We start from the raw sequence: 23,130 nt of genomic DNA on the forward strand, positions 1-23,130 counted from the left end.
AAATATAAGCAGGATGAAACATCTAGGTGTGATAGGAAAAAAAACATTTAATAAAAAGGTAGGAGAAAAAACAAAATAAAGTTTAGAAACTGGGTTCACAAAGTGAAAAAGAATATTACAGGATACAGTTAAAAAATTAGGAAATGAACACACATGAGAATGAAAATCAGAAGAGACTGGACATTCTCCAAATGGTAAGACACTACTCAAAGCAAATCAGGTTGCATTTGAAGTACAATAAGCCATACCAGACTGGGAGAAAGAACATCAGGTGAAGGGACTGGGGTAAATGAATCAGTAAACCTGTGGTAATCCATAGCATGTTGAACATTCTCAAAAATAAACAAGCCTCCAGAAGCCAGAGTATAAAATAAGTAATTAAGTATCAGTTACATTCAGTTGAGAATTCAAGACAATAATCAACATTTTTGTTACAAAACTATAGAAAACAAAAACCAAAGTTTCATTAACCAATGTAAATCTCATCAAATTAAACACAAATTTGAAACTTCAATGCCAAGGAAAAGAATGAAGTTATCACAAATGCGAGTGCATAGAGAAAGTTAGTACAAATGGAGATCACACTACCCTGCTACTGGTAGAGGGCTACCATTGCATGATTATGTCATCATGCACCAGCACAGTTCATGTTAAATATGAGAATTTAAGTATAAATTAGCACAAGGCTAGTAGCATGCAAATCTCACAAGCAAACATGCAAAGGAAATGGCATTCTTGTGCAAGTAGATGAATTATTATTTTGGAATTATATAAATATGTTCTATACTTATTATACAACAATTTAAACTATTCAATTACTGTTTTATTATTAAAAACCACTGAATATCAATTTTATTACAAATGTGTTCATACTAAATGTTAAGGATGGTATATTACTGATATTAAAATATCAAAAACGTTACAAATGTATAGCATTATGTGGTGAAGGAAGCTCATATATTTGAAATGTGAAATTATTCCTTTTATCAAATATATTAATTCCCTTAACAACTGAATCTAAATAATGCAGTTCAGTGTCTGATATGGAGATACTTTCAATTTGTAAAACAATAATAATGGCTGTATCTTAAACTGACCTCCATTTCTGGAATCCTCTCTTTACATCTAGTTCTCCAGTTTAAATATTTATTAAAGGATGAAAAACTGATGGTTCAAAAACTATTAGCTGTAAGAAAATAAGATGAAATTTTAATACAAAATATATTTAAATTTCAATTTATAAGTACATATTAAGTTGGAAAGCAAATAACGTTTTTTAGTTTTTTCCAAAAGTTGTGATTGAGTTTTGAGGAAAACAACTTCGAAATGTTTGCCTTTTCTCAATGACAATGTATTAATAAGCCTTTTCTTACTTTAAGTTAATTGATAAACAGTGTGTATGTAGGTGTTGTTGGTCTTTTTATAGTGCCCTGGTGGGTTGTGGAGACAAGTGTAAAGGATTATGATTGGTTGCATTATCAATGTTTCTGATTGGAGGAGAGACTTCCTGTAGACTCAACCAATGGCAGCAACAGGTTACTCACCTCTAATCTGGAATCTTTGTTCAGTGAAGGTTTAATGGTGTTAAAATAAAAAGATTCTTTGATTTTTCTTGTCTTACAGAATTTGTCTGTGTTGATGATTCTTGTTTTCTCCCAGTCTATTCTGTGTCCAGTTGATGTAGTGTGCTCTGCAATGGCTGAAATGTGCATTTTCGTGAGTGTTGTACTATCTTTAGGTTCTTTTATACTTCTCACGAGTTTCTCCAATTTATGTATCATTGCAGGAACACAAAATTTCATAGATGACATTTTTTGAGATTCTCTTTGGTAGGTTGCTGTTTTTTTGTTGTTGTTTTTTTTATCAGAATGGACCTAAAGGTACTGTAGGATTTCCACTGGACTTCTATATTGAATATCTTGAATGTGCATTTAAGTTTTTCACTAAAATGTTGCTGGTATGGTAGGTAAATGGTGGTAGTGGTTCTGACTTTCTGATCTTTTCTATCTGTCATGGTCTTCTTCAAAGAGTTTTTGATGGAGGAGGAAGTTTAACCATTCTGTTTAGAACTCTCTATGATCTTTTGGCATTCTACTCTCTTATTTAGGCATTGAATCATACCACGTTTTATCGAGGTTGGATGATAGGACTGGAAGTGTAAGTATCTGTCTGTGTGGATGGGATTTTTGTACACAGTTGTGGTTACTTGTCTTGTTTGTTTGTTGATGAGTATGTCAAGAAATGATAAACTGTTTTATATTAATATTATTAAACCTTCACTTAACAGAGATTCTGGATTAGAGGTGAGTAACCTGTGGCTGTCATTGGTTGAATCTACAGGAAATCTCTCATCCAGTCAGAAACAGTTATAATCCAACAAATCATAACACACTCTCCACAAAACTTTATAAAAAACCAACAACACCTACAAACACACACACACTGACCTGAAGACGAAAGGCCAAAGACTCTCAAAGCGTCGTCCTCTACACTTGTCTCCACAACAGGCAGTTATTGTCCATTCTACAAAGTTTCATCACTTCTTCTTTGAAGAAGTTTCTCGACATCACTGAAAGTTTCATCAAGAAACAGATGTACAATTTATGAAGAAAATATGTTGAATATCAGGAATCGTCAAACAATGGTTCACAAAGCTTCAATCAAGAGAATTTGATCTCACCAATTCCATACATTCTAAACGGCCAAGATCAATCAATAAAGATACCCTGTAAGTCATAGTTGAAGCAAATTCAAAACTGACCATGCAAGAAATGGCTCAACAGATCCATTCAACAATCATTACCCACCTACAAAAGCTTGGAAAAGTTTTAAACTTGGATAATGGGTTCCATATTATTTGATGAATAATCAAAGTGCTCAGAGGGTCACCATTTGTTCATCTTTGAGAACAAGAGATGATAGTGAACCATTTATAGAAAGAATTATTAGTGGTAAGGAAAGCAGATTTTTTATGAGCACAATCAACATTAGAGACAATGGTTGAACTTCTGTCAGACACCTATTCTAACACTGAAAAGTGGTTTACACCCAAAAAAGGTTTTGCTTTGTATTTGGTGGAATCTGGGAGGTGTAATCTATTATGAAGTTTTGGATCCAAATGAAACAATCATGACTGAAAAATAGTGTCGTCAGTCGGAGAGCTTACACCAAGTACCGATAAGAAAAGAGCTGCATTATTCAATCAAAAATGTGTAATAATTTTCCATGAAAATGCAACATCATACACTGAAAAAATTATGAAAAAAAACTTCAGGCCTTGAAATAGGAAGTTGTGCCTCATCCATCCTATTTGCCAAATCTTACTCCATCTGATTACCATCTTTTCAGATCCTTGCAATATTACCTAGGTGGAAAAAGGTATGCAAATAAGGAGGAACTCAAATCTGACTTAAGACTGTGTTTTTGAATCCAAATCAAAATAATTTTATTCACAAGGAATCCATAACTTACTCAAAAGATGGAGTTATGTCATAGAAAGTGAGGGCAAACATTATCGTGATTAAATTTGTAATTGAAGACTAATTTGTGTTCAGTTTATTAAAGTATTAAAAAAAATACGATATTTCCTTTCCAGTCTGATATTTACAGGATAACTAATGTTCATTATTTATGTTTTTCTCTAAAATCACAAAGAAAACATAATTTTAAAGCTGTAAAAGTTATGCCTAACACACAACCTTTTGTTACAAATGTTCAGTGATTTCAAATTAGGCTTAACAGTTAAACTTTTTCTATGCTCACTTATGCAGTGTTGTAATTTTGTAGCTAATGCCTTACAGAAGTCTTTAACTAACTTGTAAGAGGTTTTAAAGAAAATACTGTAGCTCAAAATGTAAAGTTAAAATTGAAGTATTAGCGAGATGAAGCTACAGACTTTGATAACACTGAGATCAAAAGATTTAATAATATATGTATTTCTAAAGATGTGATGTAACAGTTTGCATAATATTCAAAAATATATCATATATAGAAGGCAGTTAACAGAGTAGATAGTTTCTCAAGAAAAATGTGAACTGGCCAGTGTTTTAGCTTTATCAGTAATTTTTTACAAGTTGATTAATGTTAATTAACATCACTTGCAACATTAGCTTATACAAAACTTTTGGCAACACAAGTGCTTAAGTTTGTTGTAGTTTTAAACAAGGAAATAATGTAAGGAAGGTATAAAAGAATTATGTTATAACAAGATATTTTCATTGAAACCAAAGATGTTAACCTCTAAATACATTCTAATTTATTTATCATTTATCATTCTCATAATTACACTTCAACTCTCTTCTTTGCAAGTTATGAAAATGCTCCTTTTAGAGAATAAATTATGCAATTAATATAAAATGAAACAATGCTAATAGGTAAAATAATATAAGAATTAAATGCAGTAGAAAAAGCTAGAATAAGCCATTTTTCTTAGAATTTTTTAAAATTCATAAAAGCATAAATTTTGTGCTAATTTTAATGATTAAAGTTGATGCTAAAATTCAATTAAGTTGCATAAGCTGTATAAATACTTTACATATTAAGACCAGGTATTTAAAAACATTATCTTTTAATAATTAATAAATTTATACTTTAAAAAAGTACCTTTTGGTAGGGATCTAAAACCTAATGCAATTATCAAAGTTGTCATATGTAGGGTATTGGGCATTTTTTTATTTTTTAAATGTACTTAGTTCATTTTTCTTAATAATGTCAAATCATGTACAATACCTTTGAGAACTTATTAAGGATATATCAGCCTTGGAATGAATGTACAAACTATCACTCTAACTTCTGATTGATAAGGTTCTAGTATACAATGACCAATAACACAAAAAAAATGATGCACAACATTATGATATTTCTGAAATCATTGTAATAAATTTCACAAGAACTTCTTAAAAACATTTTTGTATACCTTTATAATGCTAATAATTTCAAAAATAAACAATTAAGGTTGATCACCTACTGGGCAATCCCCATCAGGATAATTGTGTGGCATGTACAAAGTGAAACGAAATACTCCTCCTTGGTAATGCCCTTGCCAGATGAACAGCACTCCAAACCATTCTATTAACACGTTTAAGTAAATAAGGCTTAAAATATATACACATACAATGAAAATAAACTGAGAACAAAACAATCTGGAAAATACATTTTCATTTAACAAAAGAGAGTATCAATCTAATACATAACTCACTATATACATTTAGAAGTTTTGAGGTCAAATTTTTTACAGCACCTTAATTTTGCTTCATAAATCTGTTATCTTTATCTTTCTGTAAACATTACTTGTTATTTGGACTTGTTTACTATAGTTTTGGAAAAACCTTTTAATAATGTGCTATGAAATAAGATTATCTTAGAAAATCTCATCAGTATGGATTGGGAAAAATAATTAATTAAATGGAAGAAAGCATATGGTTAGTACTAAAGTTCCATCAAACTGGATCCTTGTTACTAGCGGAAAGCCTCAATCCCCAGCATTTGGGCCTCTGTTTTTTAACTATTTGTATTAATGGTATTAATAGAGTTACTATTGGTACATTAATAAAGTTTGCTGCTTACATTAAATTCTTTGGTATTTCTAGCCATATTAAGAATGTTGAGGTAAGTACAGTACCACAGAATGACAAAGTTCTGTACTTGCTTTCTCTTGGAGAATAAAAGAGGGAGAGAGATAAAGGGAATCTGGATAGTGACAAACCTTTTCATAATGACACTTTTTAAACTCCTATCTGCATATCACTAGGCTACATTCAAAATTTAAGCAACTTTACAATCATATTGTGAAGAAATTATCATCAAGTGTGTTAGTGTTTGATGTTTTACATAATTTTAGTTTTGTTTCTTTATTTCAAAAGAAATATTGAAAGGAATAATGAAACTTCTTACTTTTGTATTATGTGACAAACTATGAGCAATGCTAAATGTGGCAAAGTATAGTTTGAAGCATAAATAGGTAGTCATGTGTCTGCAAGTCTAGACAGTAATTTAGTTTGTGTACTCATTTGAAAAGTATGTTTCAAAGATAAAATACAGACTAAATTTTGTCTACCTCTCACAGGTGCAAGCCCCATCTTCCACAGTTCACCTGTTTAGTTGATGTGCTCTTTTGAAAAGTATGTTTCAAAGATGAAACACAGACAACATTCTGTCAAGCCCTGACAGGTGCAACTCCCACCTTACACAGTTAACTTTTAGAAGTTAAACATACTTTTAACATGTACATGTTTACAACTGTTAGAAACAATTAATCTCAAACTATAACAACAGTTATTTGAAATTAGCACCAAACTGTTGTCCTCAAGTAAATGTAACTGTTTATACTAGTATTGGTTACTTTGTTCACAGCAGCACTTCATTTGTTTCTTACATAAATGTTATAGAGAGACACTTAAGTTGTATGTACATTTTTTATATTTTAGTTAATTATGTATTCTGTTTTAAAATTCACATTTGAAAGGTTTAATAACTGCTACAAAATAACCAAACTTTGCCCTTGCTCTACATGTCTTACAGTACAAAATAGTGTATTAAATTATTTTTGTCAAAAATAAAGGAATCTCTGCTGTTCATACCATTCTATTGCCTGCTGATTCCTGTTGACATGTGATGTATATAATCAACAGTAAGGAACAGGAAAGGAAAATGAAACATTTAAATTGAACTATAACTGAAAACAGATATGAAATTATATATATGATCCAAGGAAGATATTTTGAGATGAATTATTCAACAGAGTTAAAATGAAAAAACACATTTCTATTTCTTAATTTTAAGCATTTCATTGAACTATAAATGAATTATAATTTAAAACTTAAAATATTCTTAAATCAAAAAAGTATTTCCAATAGTACTTACCCTCTACTTACATTTACAACTATTACTCAACTGCCAGGATAACACTGGCTCTCAATGGAGAGGAAGAGAGGGAGGAGTGTGTGAGAGGGGTAAGTGTTAGTGGAAATACATTCCTAATTTAACAAAATGTTAATTTCAAAAAATACTCACCCCCCTCTTACACTTATAGTTAAAATCCCACATTGATAAAGTGAAGGGACTGATGAAAGCATCATCTGTATAGATCATAACTGAGTCAATGGATAATTCACACCCTAGTGCACTACATTCAGAATAGACATGTTCTTCATATATGGGTGGAAATGTTACCTAATTTATCAAGACTACAAGCCAGACCCAAAGAAAGTAGCCAAGATTTCTCCACTCTAAGTTGGAATTAAAAAGCCATATTCCTTATATCTCACACTGTTGGTTAGGACAAGCAGACTGTGAACTACATATATAGATATGCTCCCTCCCTTTACCATCTCATAGAGATATGTTATGATATCATCAACAGTGGACTACAGAAAGAATTTCATCATCTTTGTTGACACATCAAAATCTATGATGAAGCCACCAGAAACAAAACAGTAGACAAAAGGCATGTGGAATATTTAAATATGGTAAGTGGAGATTTGAGGAATCTTTCCCTAACTTTCTCATCATATTGAGGACATTCCTTTTCACTAAGTGTGTGAGCAATACAACATATAAATAGCTTTTCCAAACTGAAATTAAGACTTACTTGAGATCCACAATAAGTCAATTAATGCTCAATAACCTAGCCATCCTCTCCATCAAACATGAACTAGCTAATCCAATTAAATCCAAAGCTGTGATAGAGAAGTCTGGCTCATTAAAGGCTAGGAAGATGTGATCCATCTCATCAGAACAACAACTGGATGCTTGGCAGGACAAGTGTGACTGTTCAACTGCAAATATCTTATATCAGATTTGTAATAAAGTTATTTCATTAGGCTTGGTGTTTAATTTAGTACACAAGTCCTCAGCAATGGCACTCTGAAATCTTGCCCAGACTGATATTTTCCTTCACTTCCACTGGGTAGGAATATCTTCAGTAAAAGGACTCTTATTTTTCTGATACAGCAACTGGCCTTTGGAATGGATTGTTTTCAGATGTAATAGATGTAGTAACTTTAATGGAGTTTAAGAAAAGACTTGGCAAGTATTTTAAAAACTTGTAGTTTCACCTAAAATTACTTTAATGGATGGGATAGCCTGAAAGAGCTGACAGGTCCCTTGCTGTCCTTAAATTTTATGTAAATGTAACAAATTAAATGTTCTTTGTTTTCAATACAATAATGCAGAATTCTATTCATTTTCATGGAAATAAATACATGTACAATTTTATAATTAAAATGTAAGATAAGCCCAAAAGATACTTTCATTATAAGTTTTATTTTTGTGAACAACTAAGTATACAAACTAACATTGTTTAACTGTAGCTATGCTACAAATACTCACTGATTCTCACAAAACTAACCATGGGTAAAGCAATGACATATTTTATAAAGCTTTTCTATTTCTGTAACAGCTTTGAACTAGTATTTCATTTTTTGTAGTAACTTCTGAAATAAATAGTGATAATTTTATCACAATAAACTCAAACAAATCTGCTCAAACACCACAATTTCCTATGTTAAAAATGATATACTACATTTGTATTAAAGTAAAAGTGATGTTTAAAATACAGAGGCTAACTTACTCAGTGGTGAACCAGCTGATGGAACAACATATACCCCAGGTAACCTTCGTCTCTGAAGCATCACACTGTAAGAAAAGGGAAAAGTTACATTAATATTATTGCATTACCACTTGAATAATATTTTTAATATAATTTGGTTGAATTATTTTGAAATGTGCATAATCTCTTGAAATTCAACCACTTTATGTCTTTCAGGTGTGCATATGTATATAGCCACTGTACCTGTTCATTAAATGAATGAAACAAAAACTCGTATCTACCAAAAGATTGAAAATTGTGCCTTATTTTTCTTTCTTAAACATAATAACATTAAAAATGCAATAACAATATGTAACAGTACCAATACTGAAAAGAAAGATACCATTTATAAAAATTATATCAGTGGTGACATGGTCATTCTAATGCTGAAGGATACTCAACATTGATAGTTTTTCCAAATTTAGAAAAGGGGACTAACCCTCTCCCATGACCTTCCTCAAGTCACTGTGCTAAGTTTGGTGCTGACTGATCAAAAAATATGGAAATCTAAAAGGAATAGATACACATGCATATTGACATTTACTGATATATGTTATATAGAACATTCTTTATAGGACATACAGAAGTTCTTTACTTAGTAAATAAAATTAATGAGTAAGTGGTTTGAAAGATGACATTTTCCTAAGCTGAAAATGTATTTCTAATAATACCTCCTCTGATAATATCCATATTTCTCAGTCTCCAGCATTTCCACTGTTTGCCCATCTTAGCTTAATATTAAAAAAATTTGCTCTAGCCTTTTATACCCCACTCAAATGCTTTAGGTGAATTCAAATTTTCAAACTTCTTCTATTTAGGTACAATATATGAACACCTTATTCAAGACATAAAATGGCTTTTAGTGGGGAGGTAGGATGGAATAGTGTCAGCAGAGGAAAGTGTTATTAAAAATATATTTTCAGTGTAAGAAAATGTTAGCTTTCAAAACATACTAAGCATCCACTTATGTATGGCTAAAATTCTACATTGAGGCTGGTGTAGGCATTATCCATACAGAAAACATCTGTACAGAACAAGAGTGTACCACAATAAAATTGGTATAAGAGTGGGAGAACTGCACTACATCCAGAACAGATATGTTCTTCACCTGTAACTTTGCTCTGACATCAAAGGTGGAATAGAACACGAGTAAGTGTCAGTTGAGATCAGACCTGACCAGACTGCTGAAATTCCACAACTTGGGATTGGAACTAAAAGAGTTGTGGCACCTATGTACCACGTTTTGATGGTAAAAAAAAATTGGCTACTGATGTACACGTTAGTGGTACATATATAGACACACACACACACACTTAGTTTTGATTGTATTCCAACCTGTAGCCAGAGTATGATACACTTCACCACACTGGAATCATCATGATGAAAATGTAAACAGTACCTAAATAGACAAACTTTCTCCTCCACTTGAAAAAGTCCAAAAGGCAACACACTAGGCACAGAATGATGGGATTGTGTACACCATACTCAACCAAAGGAACAGAACTCATCCAGTCTGGAATTATGAACACTCATCCTTACTCCTCAACCATATGGAGAAGGAGTATTTCACTTGACCCAGAATTATGGAGAAGACGTAGAACCTGCACTCAACCAATGGCCTAGGATGAAACCATTTTGCATTTGGAATTTTGAGGAGATAGCTGACCTCCTTTCGTGAACATTGTACAAAACCAACACTGATCAAAAAAGAAGAGCCACACAATCCTCAACTGGATAACATCATGTCAAACTTCAGCTGAAATTACAAGTAGGCTCAAAAGCAAGAAGGTGTCACTCCTACTAACATCTGGGAAAAACATCCAGAGACCCAAAAAGAAGGGCCCCAACTTCACCCTCTTCTCAAAGACTGGAGAAACACACTCAAACACCCTAGATGAAAAAAAAACAAAAACGATGTCCATCACCCCAGCAACTCAAAACTGGGGGGTTCTCAAGCTCCTTTAGTAGTCTGGTGAGTAATACGTGTCAGAAAATCCTGAGAAACAGTGTTCTGGAAACAGTGCAATAGGCAAACCAATTATAAACCATGGAGCTGAGCCTTGAATATAGGACCATAGTCCATGTATAGAAAAGGTACAGCAGTGATAGTGCCAGAGCAGACAGATTTAGCTGCAGTGTCTGCAAGCTCATTCCCACAAATGGCAACATGGATTGGTATCTAGACAAACTGGATCAAATCAGTTTTGAATATCGGCGAGAACAGGGTATAAACTTACGTGAAATTGTTCCAGGGCCAGTAGAGAACTAAGCAAGTGAGTATAAACAGTGCAATTTGAGTACTGCTTATCTTCTATGTGATCCAGGGCAAGAGAAATTTCATACAGTTCAGCAGTGAACACAGAAGCTGTAGAGGGGATTCTGTGCACAACCACTGAACCACAACAAACTATGGCAGAGCCCACAGAGTCACCTGATTTTGAACCATTTGTATAAATAGGAAGGGAAGGATGGTTTGAAAGATGTTCAGCAAATAACAGACAGTATTTCCAATAGGGAGTATCTGCATTTCTCAGATAGGTCACATTTGTGGTCTGTAATAAAACATGGGATGGGCTGACTGGTGGGTACAGTAATGCTATCCAAGGACAAGCCCAATTCACTCAACTGCTCTTGGATAACAAGGCCAAAAGGAGCAATGGCAGATTGCCTGTTTTGAAAAAGCATGGCCCATCAAGGAAAAACAAAAAACACAACCCCAGGTGGGATGCTTTGGTGAGGAATGAAGTTTCAAAGCACACAGTAGACAGTTGCAAATGGCAGAGGTGCAAAGGACGTTCATGAGACTTTGTGTGTAAGTTCTGAACTGGGAAGTTCAGAAAGCCCCAATACAAAGCCAAAGTCCCTGTTGATGAACGGGTTCAGCATTTTAAGACCAAGGTCCTGGCAGAGCCATAGATCAGTGATCCATAGTCTAGTTTCATTCGAATAAGAGAACAATATATCTTAAGCATAGAACATCAATCTGCTCCCAAAATGGTGGAAAAAATGACAAGGAGGATGCTCAGTGCTCTTGTACATTCGACCCGTAGTTGCTTGATGTGTGGTATAAAAGTCAGCTTACGGGCAAAGATAAATTCCAAGAACTTTGATTCAGGGACCACAGGTAGCACAACTTCACCGATATGGAGTTAGGATCAGGGTGAATACCTCGTTGGTGATAAAAGTGCAAGCAAACAATTGTAGAGACAGAAAAGGTAAAACTGTTTGCTGTGGTCTACTTCAATATATGATTAAAGGCAGTCTGTAGCTGCTGCTCAATATAACACATGTTCAATGCTGACATGGGATGTGAAAGTTGTTGACATAGGGCCAGTTTACAACAGTAAGAGGGAGTTGTTCTGTGATAGCATTAATCTTTATAATGAAAAGTGTGACACTCAAAACACAGCCTTGAGGGACTGCAAGTTCCTGTAGAAAAGGACAGGAAAGTGCTGAACCCACACAAACTTGGAATCGCCTGCCCATTAAAAATTTTAAAATAAATATGGGCAAATGGTCACGTAACCCATATAAATGGAGGTCTTGCAAAATACCATTCCTCCATGTTGTATCATAAGTCTTCTCAAGGTCAAAGAATATTGATACAAGATGTCGTTTGAGAAAAACTTCTCTGGTTGAGGGTTGAAGCGAATCAGGTGGTCCACGGTGGAGCATTGTCATCAAAACCCATGCTGGGTGGGCAAGAACAGGCTGTTTACTTTGAGGAAACAAACAAGATGAGAATTAACAATCCTCTCTAAGATTTTGTATAGACAGCTTGTTAAAGCAACTGGATGGTAATTTGAAGGATTCTTAGGATCCTTCTCAGGTTTAGAGTAAGGTAGGAAAATATCCTAGTGCCAGGCATCAGGAAAAACATTTTCCTGCCAGATCTAGTTAAAAACAATCAGAAGAATAGCAAGAGATGCAGGAGATGAATGGCACAGCATTTAAAAGTGTATACCATTAGGTCCGACCAACAAAGGGCCAGTTTGAGTTCCACAAGTGTAAAGGAACGATTATAGTCATAGAGACAATCAGCCTGAAAGGAAAGAGGTAATTATTCTGCACGAGTCTAGTACGTCAATGAGTTAGTACAAGCCACATAACACTTGAAGGTTCTACAGGACATACCAACAGATCAGGATTGGGGATGTCATAAAGGTGAGAAATGGCTGGCAAATGGATTGGTAAGAAGGCTCCTCCTTTCCTGATTGCATGAGTCTTGGGAAGAAAAGGCCTATCAGGGTAAAGCAGGACAAATGGGCAATGATAACTAGTCCTATGCACATCAATTGCAAACAACACTGACCAACAACAAAAACAGTATTTAAGAGAACGATGAAGAAAAGAACAAGGAACTAAGGCCTCAAAAGGAGGATGAGACATGAAAAACAACTGTAAAATCCCAATTTGGTAACTTGAAAAGTTTGCTTTAGCTAAAGAATACAAAAGGATTCTAGCAGACCATATAGAACTGGGGATTCAAAATCCTTCCAATATTTGGAATGCCTAAAAATAGTGGATAAAGATGCCTTATATAAAGCCATTGTAGACAAAGCAAGACCCTTCTCAAATACCCATGTCATAAAACAGGATATGGTAAATACTTTGGAATGAAGAGGGTTTAAATACCTCTCAATACACAACTGACAATAAATATTTCACTTTTGTTGATAAATGATCATGACTGGCCTACAGAGAGATTTAATTAAATACAAAGGAACAGGAACACAATTTCCAAATTAGAAGATGGAGTTTCCATATGTCTGGGTGGAGAATGTCTGATCAAGGTTGCCTCAGCAAAGACTGAGAATATGAAAGAAATAAAGGTGGACACTCCTGCAGGTAGTGAAAAGCAGAAATTATGCTTGAGTTGGCCAATATGGTGTAACCAAGAGAACTCAACAGGGAATAGAACAAACCATAGTTAGAACCTGAATAAACAGCCAAACTGGGAGAAAATGCATACAGATATGAATCTGTCCAGTGCTAAATGAACACATTTACTGCAATGCTTGAGAATAAGGTATTGAAGATCAAAACAACTGCAGTGTAGGATTCCAATGATTCACAAAGGCATTCATCATTGGAGATCCAAAATGTGAGCAAATCCACTTATAAACCTTATGATGTAGCATCAGTCATGCTGGAAAATTCAGTTGGGTTAAGACAAGTGATCTGAAATTAAATTTAACCCCTTTGGAACATGACATACTTAATGACTCATTGGATAAGAATATGCACAGTACAGAAGGTCCAAGGTATGAAAACAAAGGTCTTGAGAATGTGTACTTCCTCGAAGAGAAATCTGAGATACCACCATGGAATTGTCAGAATGTATCATATCAATTTTTCCCTTCAAGGAAAACATGCTTTGAACCATTGCCCAGCGTACTGCATGAAGTTTAAGAACATTGATGTGAAGGATAGATTTATCTTCCATCCAAGTACCCTGGAGCTCCTAACCTTGAAGATAAGCACACCATACCTAAAAAGATGTCTGAACAAATGGATCTTGGGATGAGGTGGTGGAATAAAAGTGTTGTTCCGATCCAATCACTATTTCACAAATGACAATGTTGCTCCTATGCAAGGAGACAGCTCATCCAAAGGATCAGGATGCATGATCTACTGATTCCACAGTGATTAGTAAAGGGACATCATATGCATTCATCCCAAAGGAAAGATAGGCTCAATGGATGCTCACATCAAAAAAAAAAAAAAAAGATAACCAAGAGAAGTAAAACCTGACAGCTCTTTCCATGGCTTGAAGCCTTATGTATGGTGGTTGAACACATCTTAAGAGAGTATTGAAAAATACACACAGATGAATGAGATATTGTACTGGTGACAAAATATATTTATTCAGTGTGATAACGAAGCCCAATTTTGTGGCTTCTGAAAGGAGAATCTGAGAGTGTTGTTCTACTAATTGATAAGAAGGAGCAAGTTTTCCATATGATGATGTATGCACAGATCCATGTAATTCAGGTTATGAGAAAAACTTCAAAACTTTGAAGAAGACACAAGATGCTGATATAAAACCAAAAGGTAAAGCTCTGAACTGCAACGCTCCCCAAAACCTCACAAAAATCCAAGAAAACAACTGAAGAAAAGAGGCTGGAGGTGGCTTATCAAAATGTTTCTCTGTTTAGGTCAATTTAGTAAAAGGAACAGCCAGAAAAGAAAGTCTAAATTCTCCTCAATGATTTGCAAAAGCCACCTCAGAATCCTCTGAAGAGATACCCTTGGTTCGCATCACAACAGATCATATCATGGACATGTTTGAATGAGACTGACCCATCCCATCAGGTGACAAACACTAGATATGAGAGGCAGAAGAGGAGAGGTTTGCTTGAGCTCTGCAATAAGAACTGTAACTTGAGAATTTATACTTATCAGTAAGATTTTTTCATTTTTATGTAATATATAAATATAAACAAAAAGATTGAGATTTTGCCTAAGGTACTTCAGTGGAGTACAAAAGACTGAAACAAGCATTCTAAATGCTTAGATAGGCAAAGAGTCAAAGTCTTAGAGATTGAGAAATGGCTGTATTATCAACAGATTTAAGTATGATTTGGAAACAATTTTCTTAGTAAAAGTAACTAGTGGTTTAGCTTCTCAGTTCAGTAAATACATCTTTTGATTCTTACTTCAGTGAACAGGATACTAGTTACTGCAACACCTGCAAAAGTAGTAGTGATATTAAAATCACAACTCTTGTTTTATTGGCTTTTGACAAGCCTTATTTGAAAAAGGAATGAAGTTAGGCAAAACATTTTCATTGTAGAAGCTACTGCAGTTACCATGTACCACAGTTAATAAAAACATGGGGTTTCATGTCTAGAGAAATGCTGACAGAAATTATTATTTGTTTTATAATAAAAATTGCTAATAGCAATAAAATCATTATGTAGTAACACACAAGGACAAATTTCATGTTATAATACATCACTAAGGTCTTTCAAACAAAACAATATATGATTCATGTGAGAAATAACTTAGTGAATTTATTATAGCCTTAGCATCAAGAAACAGAGAAGTAATGTACATGTACAATTATTAAAACTGATTATGGATAAAGCTTTTTCACTGAATCTTTTATAAAGCACTCTTCAACATTCTCAACACCCACAACAACTCATGAAGTTAATAAAGGAAATGATAGATTAATTTTGAATAAAAATCAAGATATCTTGAAATTTAATGAACTGTAAACCATGGTCTGTCAACATATAGTTTTAAAGAAGCAACTGTAAATTAATTAAACAAACTTACTGCTCTGTCATCAAAGAGTATTACACAAAGAATGGTGCATAACTTGGGTCATTTCATGGGCTACTTTTCTGGCCAACCACATTCACAGACAATCCATACAATGGAACTAAACACAAAATAAAACCTGAAATTTTATATTTTACACAAGTTTAGTTTTAGTAGAAATATATATTAAAACAAATACACAAAATAAATAAAATCATTAAAATATTTTAGTTTAAGTAAAATAAAAAGTGACTGACAAAGTAGTTGTAACAATATTATACTTGATGCTTAGAAATGATTACCCAAAAAATTTAACTGAAGTCTTGAGTACTGAAGAAATAAAATATTTGGCACTTAGAACAAAGATTTATTCAAAACTTTTTCTTTAGCCTTTGATAAATCAAGAAAGTGTTGCCTGAGGGGTGGAGAGATGCTTACGTTTATTTTATTTTTAAAGGGCATATTAAGAGTTAGAGAAATTATATGTCAGTTAATCTTACTTGCACAGTGAAAAAAAATCTAGGTCTGGTAAAAGAAGATTTACAAAGTAATTGAGAGAAAAATTATGTCATAAAAGAAATTAAATATCCTTTCACCAACGGAGAATCTTACTTATCTGTTACAAAAGAAAGATTGTAGACTCGATGAACTTGGGTTCTCATTAAGCTTTTGATAAGGTGCCACAAAAAAGAATAGCAAGGTAAATCACACCAGTAGGAGTTAGGTAAAGACTGGACAGTGGGATTTATAGAGTAGCTGGAAGAAAAAAAGAAGAAAAAAGCAGCAAACATTTGCTACAAAGTCTAACCAATCTAACAGACCCTTGTTTTTAGTGGAGAAACTCGGAGGATCAGTGGTATGATACTGATGTAAAGAACTAATAATTAGTCAAGTTTGCCAATGACAAACTAATTATTCTAGCTGTATTCATTATGTTGAGGGTCACATTTTAAATAGGACAAACATTTGGTAAATTATTTTTAACTATATTAAGTGAAATAATTATTATAACTTGTATTATGCATTTGATATAGATGGTTTTAGATGTGGCAGATAAGTCATTTAACCCTTTCATGTCAGATCAAAGACCATATCATTAAGTTTGTTATGTTGCATTAAAAATTTTATTGTACTATTTTATGAATTTACATCAGTAAGTTTGGAATCAAACTGAAGGTTATAATTCAAACTTTAATATAATATATGAGTTAATTTCTAATTTAAAAGTAAATATTCAAAGAACACATCCAAATATAGATATTAGTGAGTCGCATGATATGTTAAATGTAGCATTGTTTAAAATTTGATGTTTGTGATGTCAACGTACCAAATCTAGTTTTGTACAAATTTAAGAACTCAAATTACAAACATTATCAAGTTATAATATCAAATAAGAACCTCATATCTTTTTATTTTACAGAGATATAGCTTCTATACTGAATCAAACATTGTTCACCTCTTTCCATTTTTGGAAACGGTTCCTTATATACAATTACTTCAACATATGACGTGAATAATCAATAAACAGCTTAAAATATCCCCAGAGTGGTTTTACCTGCTATTTTAATCTTTGAAAAGGCTTCCACATTCCTTCAATTCAAGATTTAAAGGTTGCATCTTTAGCCTACTTGAAGTTTCATTTAGTTTTTTTTAAATCTAAATATATTTTATAAACTAAGATTAATAAATTATAGTGAAATTGAATGGTATCATTTTGGTTATTTCTGATTTTTTGTTATTCAAATGTATATGTAAAACCTAAAAGAATTTTAAAAAATTGTTTGATATCCTCTAGTACAAAATTTTAAAAGGCTTAGCAACTTGTGTCCAGCAGCAACTAAGTCCAAAGTTCATAGCCAAAAGAAATAATTGTTTCCTTTACTTCTTGATTTATCATTTTATATGTTAAGAAAAATAAGTTTAATAATTTATTTCTAAATTGGAAAAATCAATATACATATATATATTGTATAATAATTGAAATATGACTATATATCACAAAATACTAGTCCACTAAAACACAGCCAAGACAGGGAAAATTAAAGATCAGTTATATTTTACTGGATATAAGTGCATGTGCCCTACATCAATGAAAGATTTGTTATGCAATTAGACATGACTGTAAGGTCCATATAATAAAAAAATTATATGAAAATATATACCATCATGAGACTTAAGCTACTTAAACATTTGTACTTTCATTTTATAATATGTAGTCATTCTAGCACAAAAAAGCATAATTTATATTTCTTAATTTTTTTATGATGTTTACGAGGTTGGTCAAGTGACTGACCCTACATAGTTTGAGTAAAGAAACTTAAAAATATAAAGTCTTACATCTGATTTTTTTATATAGCATAATTGTAATGTTTACTAAAAGTCTACCAAAGTTTGTGAAGATACACATACTGTATCAAAAGTTATAATGCAAATACTTAATGCATGCAAATGTGTAGACAAACTCATGTATCATACACCAAACCCACAGCAAAAGGGTTAAGACAACTAATAGCACATACTCATTACAAGTCAAAACAGGCATTCCTTTTCAAGATAAATAACTATATAGTTGTCACTTGGAATACTGTTTACTGTTTTAGTGTGAAATACACATGCTGCTTATAAAAAAACAACAAGAAAAGTGTGGCTGAAAGTACCAACTCAGGATGAATCACAAAGAGCACAATAAATACATTTAAAGAAGAGCATTACTGCTGTGACAGGAGAAAGATGACCAAGAGGGGTGGTTAAATAGGATGACATGAAATAAAAAACATCATACAAGAAAGAGATTTGCTTAAAATGTATGAACTAAGAGCAACAAATTCTGTAAAAATATTAAAAGCAAAATGTTACGATGGGAGTGGGGTCTCAAATTTGAGAGATGACACAAGAAGACTCATTACTATTGTTTGTTAGTTTTTAAATTTTATTTCTTCTTAAATATTTACGAATAGATTTAAGTGACATCTCTCAACCTGAACAGCTGTTAGATGCAGTGGTCTAGAACAGTGAATAATGCAAAGCCTATTCAAGCATATTATTTTTGTTATACAATTATTACTTCATGATTAAATATACACCTTAGTCTACAAATGTATGAAAAAATAATTAAATTTCTATTTAGGATACCTTTTTAATTTCTATTTAGGATACATTTTTAATTGTTATTCTTATTTTAACATGAATCCTTGAGAAAAAAAAATCATAATTATTATAAAATTTCAAGTTGCATTACTAATTAATATTTTTTTTAAACTCATTTCTTTTTAAATTATTCTTACTTTTTCAATATAAATACAGTATCCTAGCCTGTATTTTTTGGGGTCTACATTTGCCTTAAGTCTCCTAGGCTGCAGTTCTGTCTTCCCTCCCATTATTCTGCCACTGACTAGATAGAAACAAAATCAAATTAATTTTGACCTTACAAGGAATTGGAAAGAATGATACTTCTCTTGGACTAGATATTACTTCAGTGCTTTGAAGAAGGTTACAGACCAAACATGAGCGACTTGCTACTATTTCTTGTAAATTCAGGAACAATGAACAGGTTTCAGAAGACAAGTCTGCTAATGTTTCCTTTTTTTAAAGTGATAAGAAAAACTGTTCATATAAGTATAGGTCTGTTAGCATTACATCTGTGATGGATAGTTTTTAAAAGTTTGATAAAAGATTTGTAGTAAATTATTTCATCAAAGTTTAACAAATTTGGGTATTCACTAGGGGATAATTTTTTGGCATTCATTAAAATAGTTGAGGGTGTAGAATGTGTATATTGATTTTCAGAGAGTATACAAAACTTGTTAAAAAATATGTGGGAGATAAGTTGGTTTACCTAATAGAAAAGCTTTTGGATGGAAGAATATATATGGTTGTTATAAACAAAATTTAGACAACTTGAATTAATGTCACCATTGGCATACCTCTGGGTATAGTATCAGAGTCTTTACCAATTTTGAATTACATCAAAGTGACACAGACAAAGAAATAACTGACAAATTTCTCTAGGTCTTGAATGTTGTAAGAAAGATGCTTCTGATTTACAAAATTATTTAGATTATTTGGTGTTTTGGGTAAATATACTGCTAGCAATGGATTCATGATGGTTTAATAATGAAGATAAGGCAGTTGATAGAACAGAAAAAATTTTATTTAGAAGTTTGAATGTTTTGAAATAACTTGTTTCATCATCAACAAAATTTGAAAATTGTGTTCCTGAAATTATATCATCATCATTAATTTATTTAGTTAAGAAAAGCAGTTAAAGGACTGATAAACCAATGTTTATACATATAACAACTTTAGGTCTAAAGAACTTTGTCAATCATTAAGGTGATCTTCAGCTATATGGTAGACTTTTTTAAAAACAATAGAATTCAGGGTCTAAAGATCCTGCTGTGATGACAGAGAAATCCTTAAATGATACATCATGACTTGTAGTTTGAGAATGTACATAACTGGGCGAGTGGCTGGGTTTAAGTAGTGGATAACTGGTTCTTTTAGATACTCCCAATTGTTCACAGACTAAGTTTTTAACTGGTACATTTCATTTTCATTTTGCATAACAAAAGAACCTTGATGATTCACAAAGTTTTAACCCTAAAATTATTCTAAATTTTCACACATAACTCAGCTGTAAAATTATGTTTATAGTTTTACACAAGTTATTTCAAATTGTTCAAACTTGTAAATAAAATGTAGTACATATTTTTCAACCATTTTCATCTTCATTAATAAATAAATTGATTGTTTGTTGCACTTCCTACATAGCTAACAGGCATATAAATGGCAGATCATGTTTAATTATCATAAAAGCAATATAATGCTTTTGGATTATCACAAGTTAAATTTTATATGACTAACACTTCAGATTATATAGAGGTAGAAATATAGAATGTAAGCCTAAAAAAATTGTAATTTCATAGTACTTGTTTGGTCTTATTTGAAATATGCAAAGTCTTGAACATCTTACCTTAGGAAAGACACTAAACAGTTAGAAAAGGTCCAGAGAATGGTTACTAGCATTAGAGTGATACCTAGGATGGGAACTTTGTTATAGAAAAACAAGATCTCCATTTTTTTTTCTAGATGAAACGAACAGTGTGGAAGTATACTTTTTTTCATATTTTATTGTAAGAATGGTAAGACTTTGTAACACTGATACAAATTTGGTAGATTATGACTCTTCTTCAATTAAAATAATTTTTGGGTGATCACACGTTAAATTTTATATGATTATGACTATGACCAGTAAGGTGTTTGGCCTTTTAAATAATGAAAATAAGTGGTTTTTTATTTATTTTTTTAAATAGTTTTATCGTCTAAGTAGATCACCAAGTTCCATGTTGCCCTTAAATTTTACATTATAGTTTTATATCTACGATGGAAACAGGAAAGGCTTGTAATTAATAACGTTAGAATTTATAATAATATATGCTTTTACCAAAACTAACGGTAGTTATTAATATTAGGGCAATTCGTTTGGTTTCCTTTCCACTTACTTTAGCCTAATACGTTAAGTAGCTTAGTTATTTTCATTAGTAAAGTTTCTCAGTTAATCAACTGTCTAAAAATTGTGTAATATACAATGGCATTCTAGCTCCACTTTCCTCGTACCTTTCTATAATATTTTCCAAGAAAACTTTCGAGTTAAAAATATAAAAATGATCATACCACACCATCATTTTAATACCAAACAGCATCTAAATAGTGAATTATAATAGTATCCGCTAGAGGGATTGTTTTGCATGAATATAATTTCTAATGTTTTATCTTCCAGCATACCAGTGACACAACAGCATGTCTGCAGAATTACAGCGCTAGAAACCGAGTTTCGATACCTATGATAGGCAAAGCACGCACATAGCTTATAGTGTAGCTTTGTATATAACTTCAAACAAACAAACTGTCTTGGTAACTGCGAAAGAAACTGAAAAAAATTGACACTATATTACCATTATATATTCCTATTTAATACCTGTAACGTGAAAGTAAATTTTGTTCTAGCAAAATTCAATAAATAAAATGTGGCATAAACTGACATTAGAGTAATGCATATGTTGCTGTGTTTTCGTTTTCAAAGATTTACAGGTATCACACATTTTCAGTTAAAGACAGAGAACAAAACAAGACCCCGAAGAATCAAGGTTTTGTGAGAGGAATAGAGTACATAAAACAATAAACAACAACAAAAATATTCCCAAAAAAGAGACTGAGGAACATGCAGTGGAACATCAATATTTATATGAAAGTTTTTTATTTTCAGTAAGATAAACTTTAACCCTTCCTTTTTTAAAATAATGTGAATTTAAAAAAAAATTGGTCAATTCTTCCAAACAGAATTATTACACTCATTCTCCAGTAAGGGTGAAATATATATACAGGTACATGTTTTTTAAATCTATAGTGTTATACAGATTTTAAAACTGTTTTGTTTATTTGGTTTGCATGCAGTTTTAGCGTAAACTTGTAGTTCAGAAAGTCATTAAGAATGGTTCGTTGTAGTTGTTTTGATTTTTAGTCTCTATATTAGAGACAGTCAATCAATTTTGCCGAAGACGATTTTGCAGTAATATATAATATAACAGTTGAAGCAGCTACTGATTATAATGTTTTCTGCTGACCAAGTTCAAGGTATTTAAACAGAACAGCCACTCAATACTTTGAGAGAACAAATTCCACAAGGTAACGCTGTCGATTGGACAAAGAAACAAAGTTTAACGTTTTCAATTCACGCACAGCTTGTTTTTTAATTCACTTCCACTTGGAGTTCTTTGAATATAGCCTTAACTGAAAATCGTTATTTTTAGTTTTATTGAAATTAATTGTGACAGAGTGAAAGTTGTGTGACAAAACTAAACCAAATATAATTTTAATGTGATTATGTATCTGTAAGCACATATATTCCGTTTTTATTTCTCTCATAATCAATATTGTATCAGTGTTTACTAATTTTATTAAGTTTTGTGAGTTAACTCATACTAGAAAATGTAGTTACCAGATTTATAATTATTCTTCTTATTTTCTATTTGAATCTGCAGTTATTAGCAATCTAGCTTTATGACGCTTGTCGAAAAGTTAGTTTTTATCAGAAAATACTATAAACATATTATAATAAGTAAATATCCTTTCTTACTTATCTACAACCATACAAAATCATTTTCTTTAATTACAACATTTAATGGATAGAGGCATGAGTTGCAGCCTTATTTTGTTTATATTATCACATGCAAAAATATAAATAAACAAAAAGTATACATTATATCTAATGTATG

General features: G+C 32.2%; 1 protein-coding gene across 16 annotated transcripts in view; it reads right to left on the minus strand.

Annotated features, from left to right (window-relative positions):
- Positions 1-1,097: 1,097 nt before the first annotated feature.
- The window catches only part of LOC143243058 (prolyl 4-hydroxylase subunit alpha-1-like), a 48,636-nt gene continuing 26,603 nt past the window's right edge, over positions 1,098-23,130 (minus strand). For 6 of the 16 annotated variants that reach the window (XM_076486779.1, XM_076486791.1, XM_076486792.1 and 3 more), the window contains 6 exons: positions 19,141-19,247; positions 16,469-16,612; positions 15,872-15,977; positions 8,570-8,634; positions 4,967-5,067; positions 1,098-1,186 (listed from right to left, as the gene is read on the minus strand). In XM_076486779.1, coding sequence (XP_076342894.1) covers positions 16,577-16,612; positions 19,141-19,247 — 143 coding nt within the window. In that variant the 3' untranslated portion in view covers positions 1,098-1,186; positions 4,967-5,067; positions 8,570-8,634; positions 15,872-15,977; positions 16,469-16,576. Of the gene's footprint in view, positions 1,187-2,832; positions 3,365-4,962; positions 5,068-8,569; positions 8,635-9,026; positions 9,095-15,871; positions 15,996-16,468; positions 16,613-19,140; positions 19,248-23,130 lie in introns of those variants that run through there. The other 10 variants (XM_076486776.1, XM_076486777.1, XM_076486781.1 and 7 more) reach the window with 10 other exon arrangements.

The sequence above is a fragment of the Tachypleus tridentatus genome, unplaced genomic scaffold, assembly GCF_004210375.1.
Source record: "Tachypleus tridentatus isolate NWPU-2018 unplaced genomic scaffold, ASM421037v1 Hic_cluster_2, whole genome shotgun sequence".
Lineage (NCBI taxonomy): Eukaryota > Metazoa > Arthropoda > Merostomata > Xiphosura > Limulidae > Tachypleus > Tachypleus tridentatus.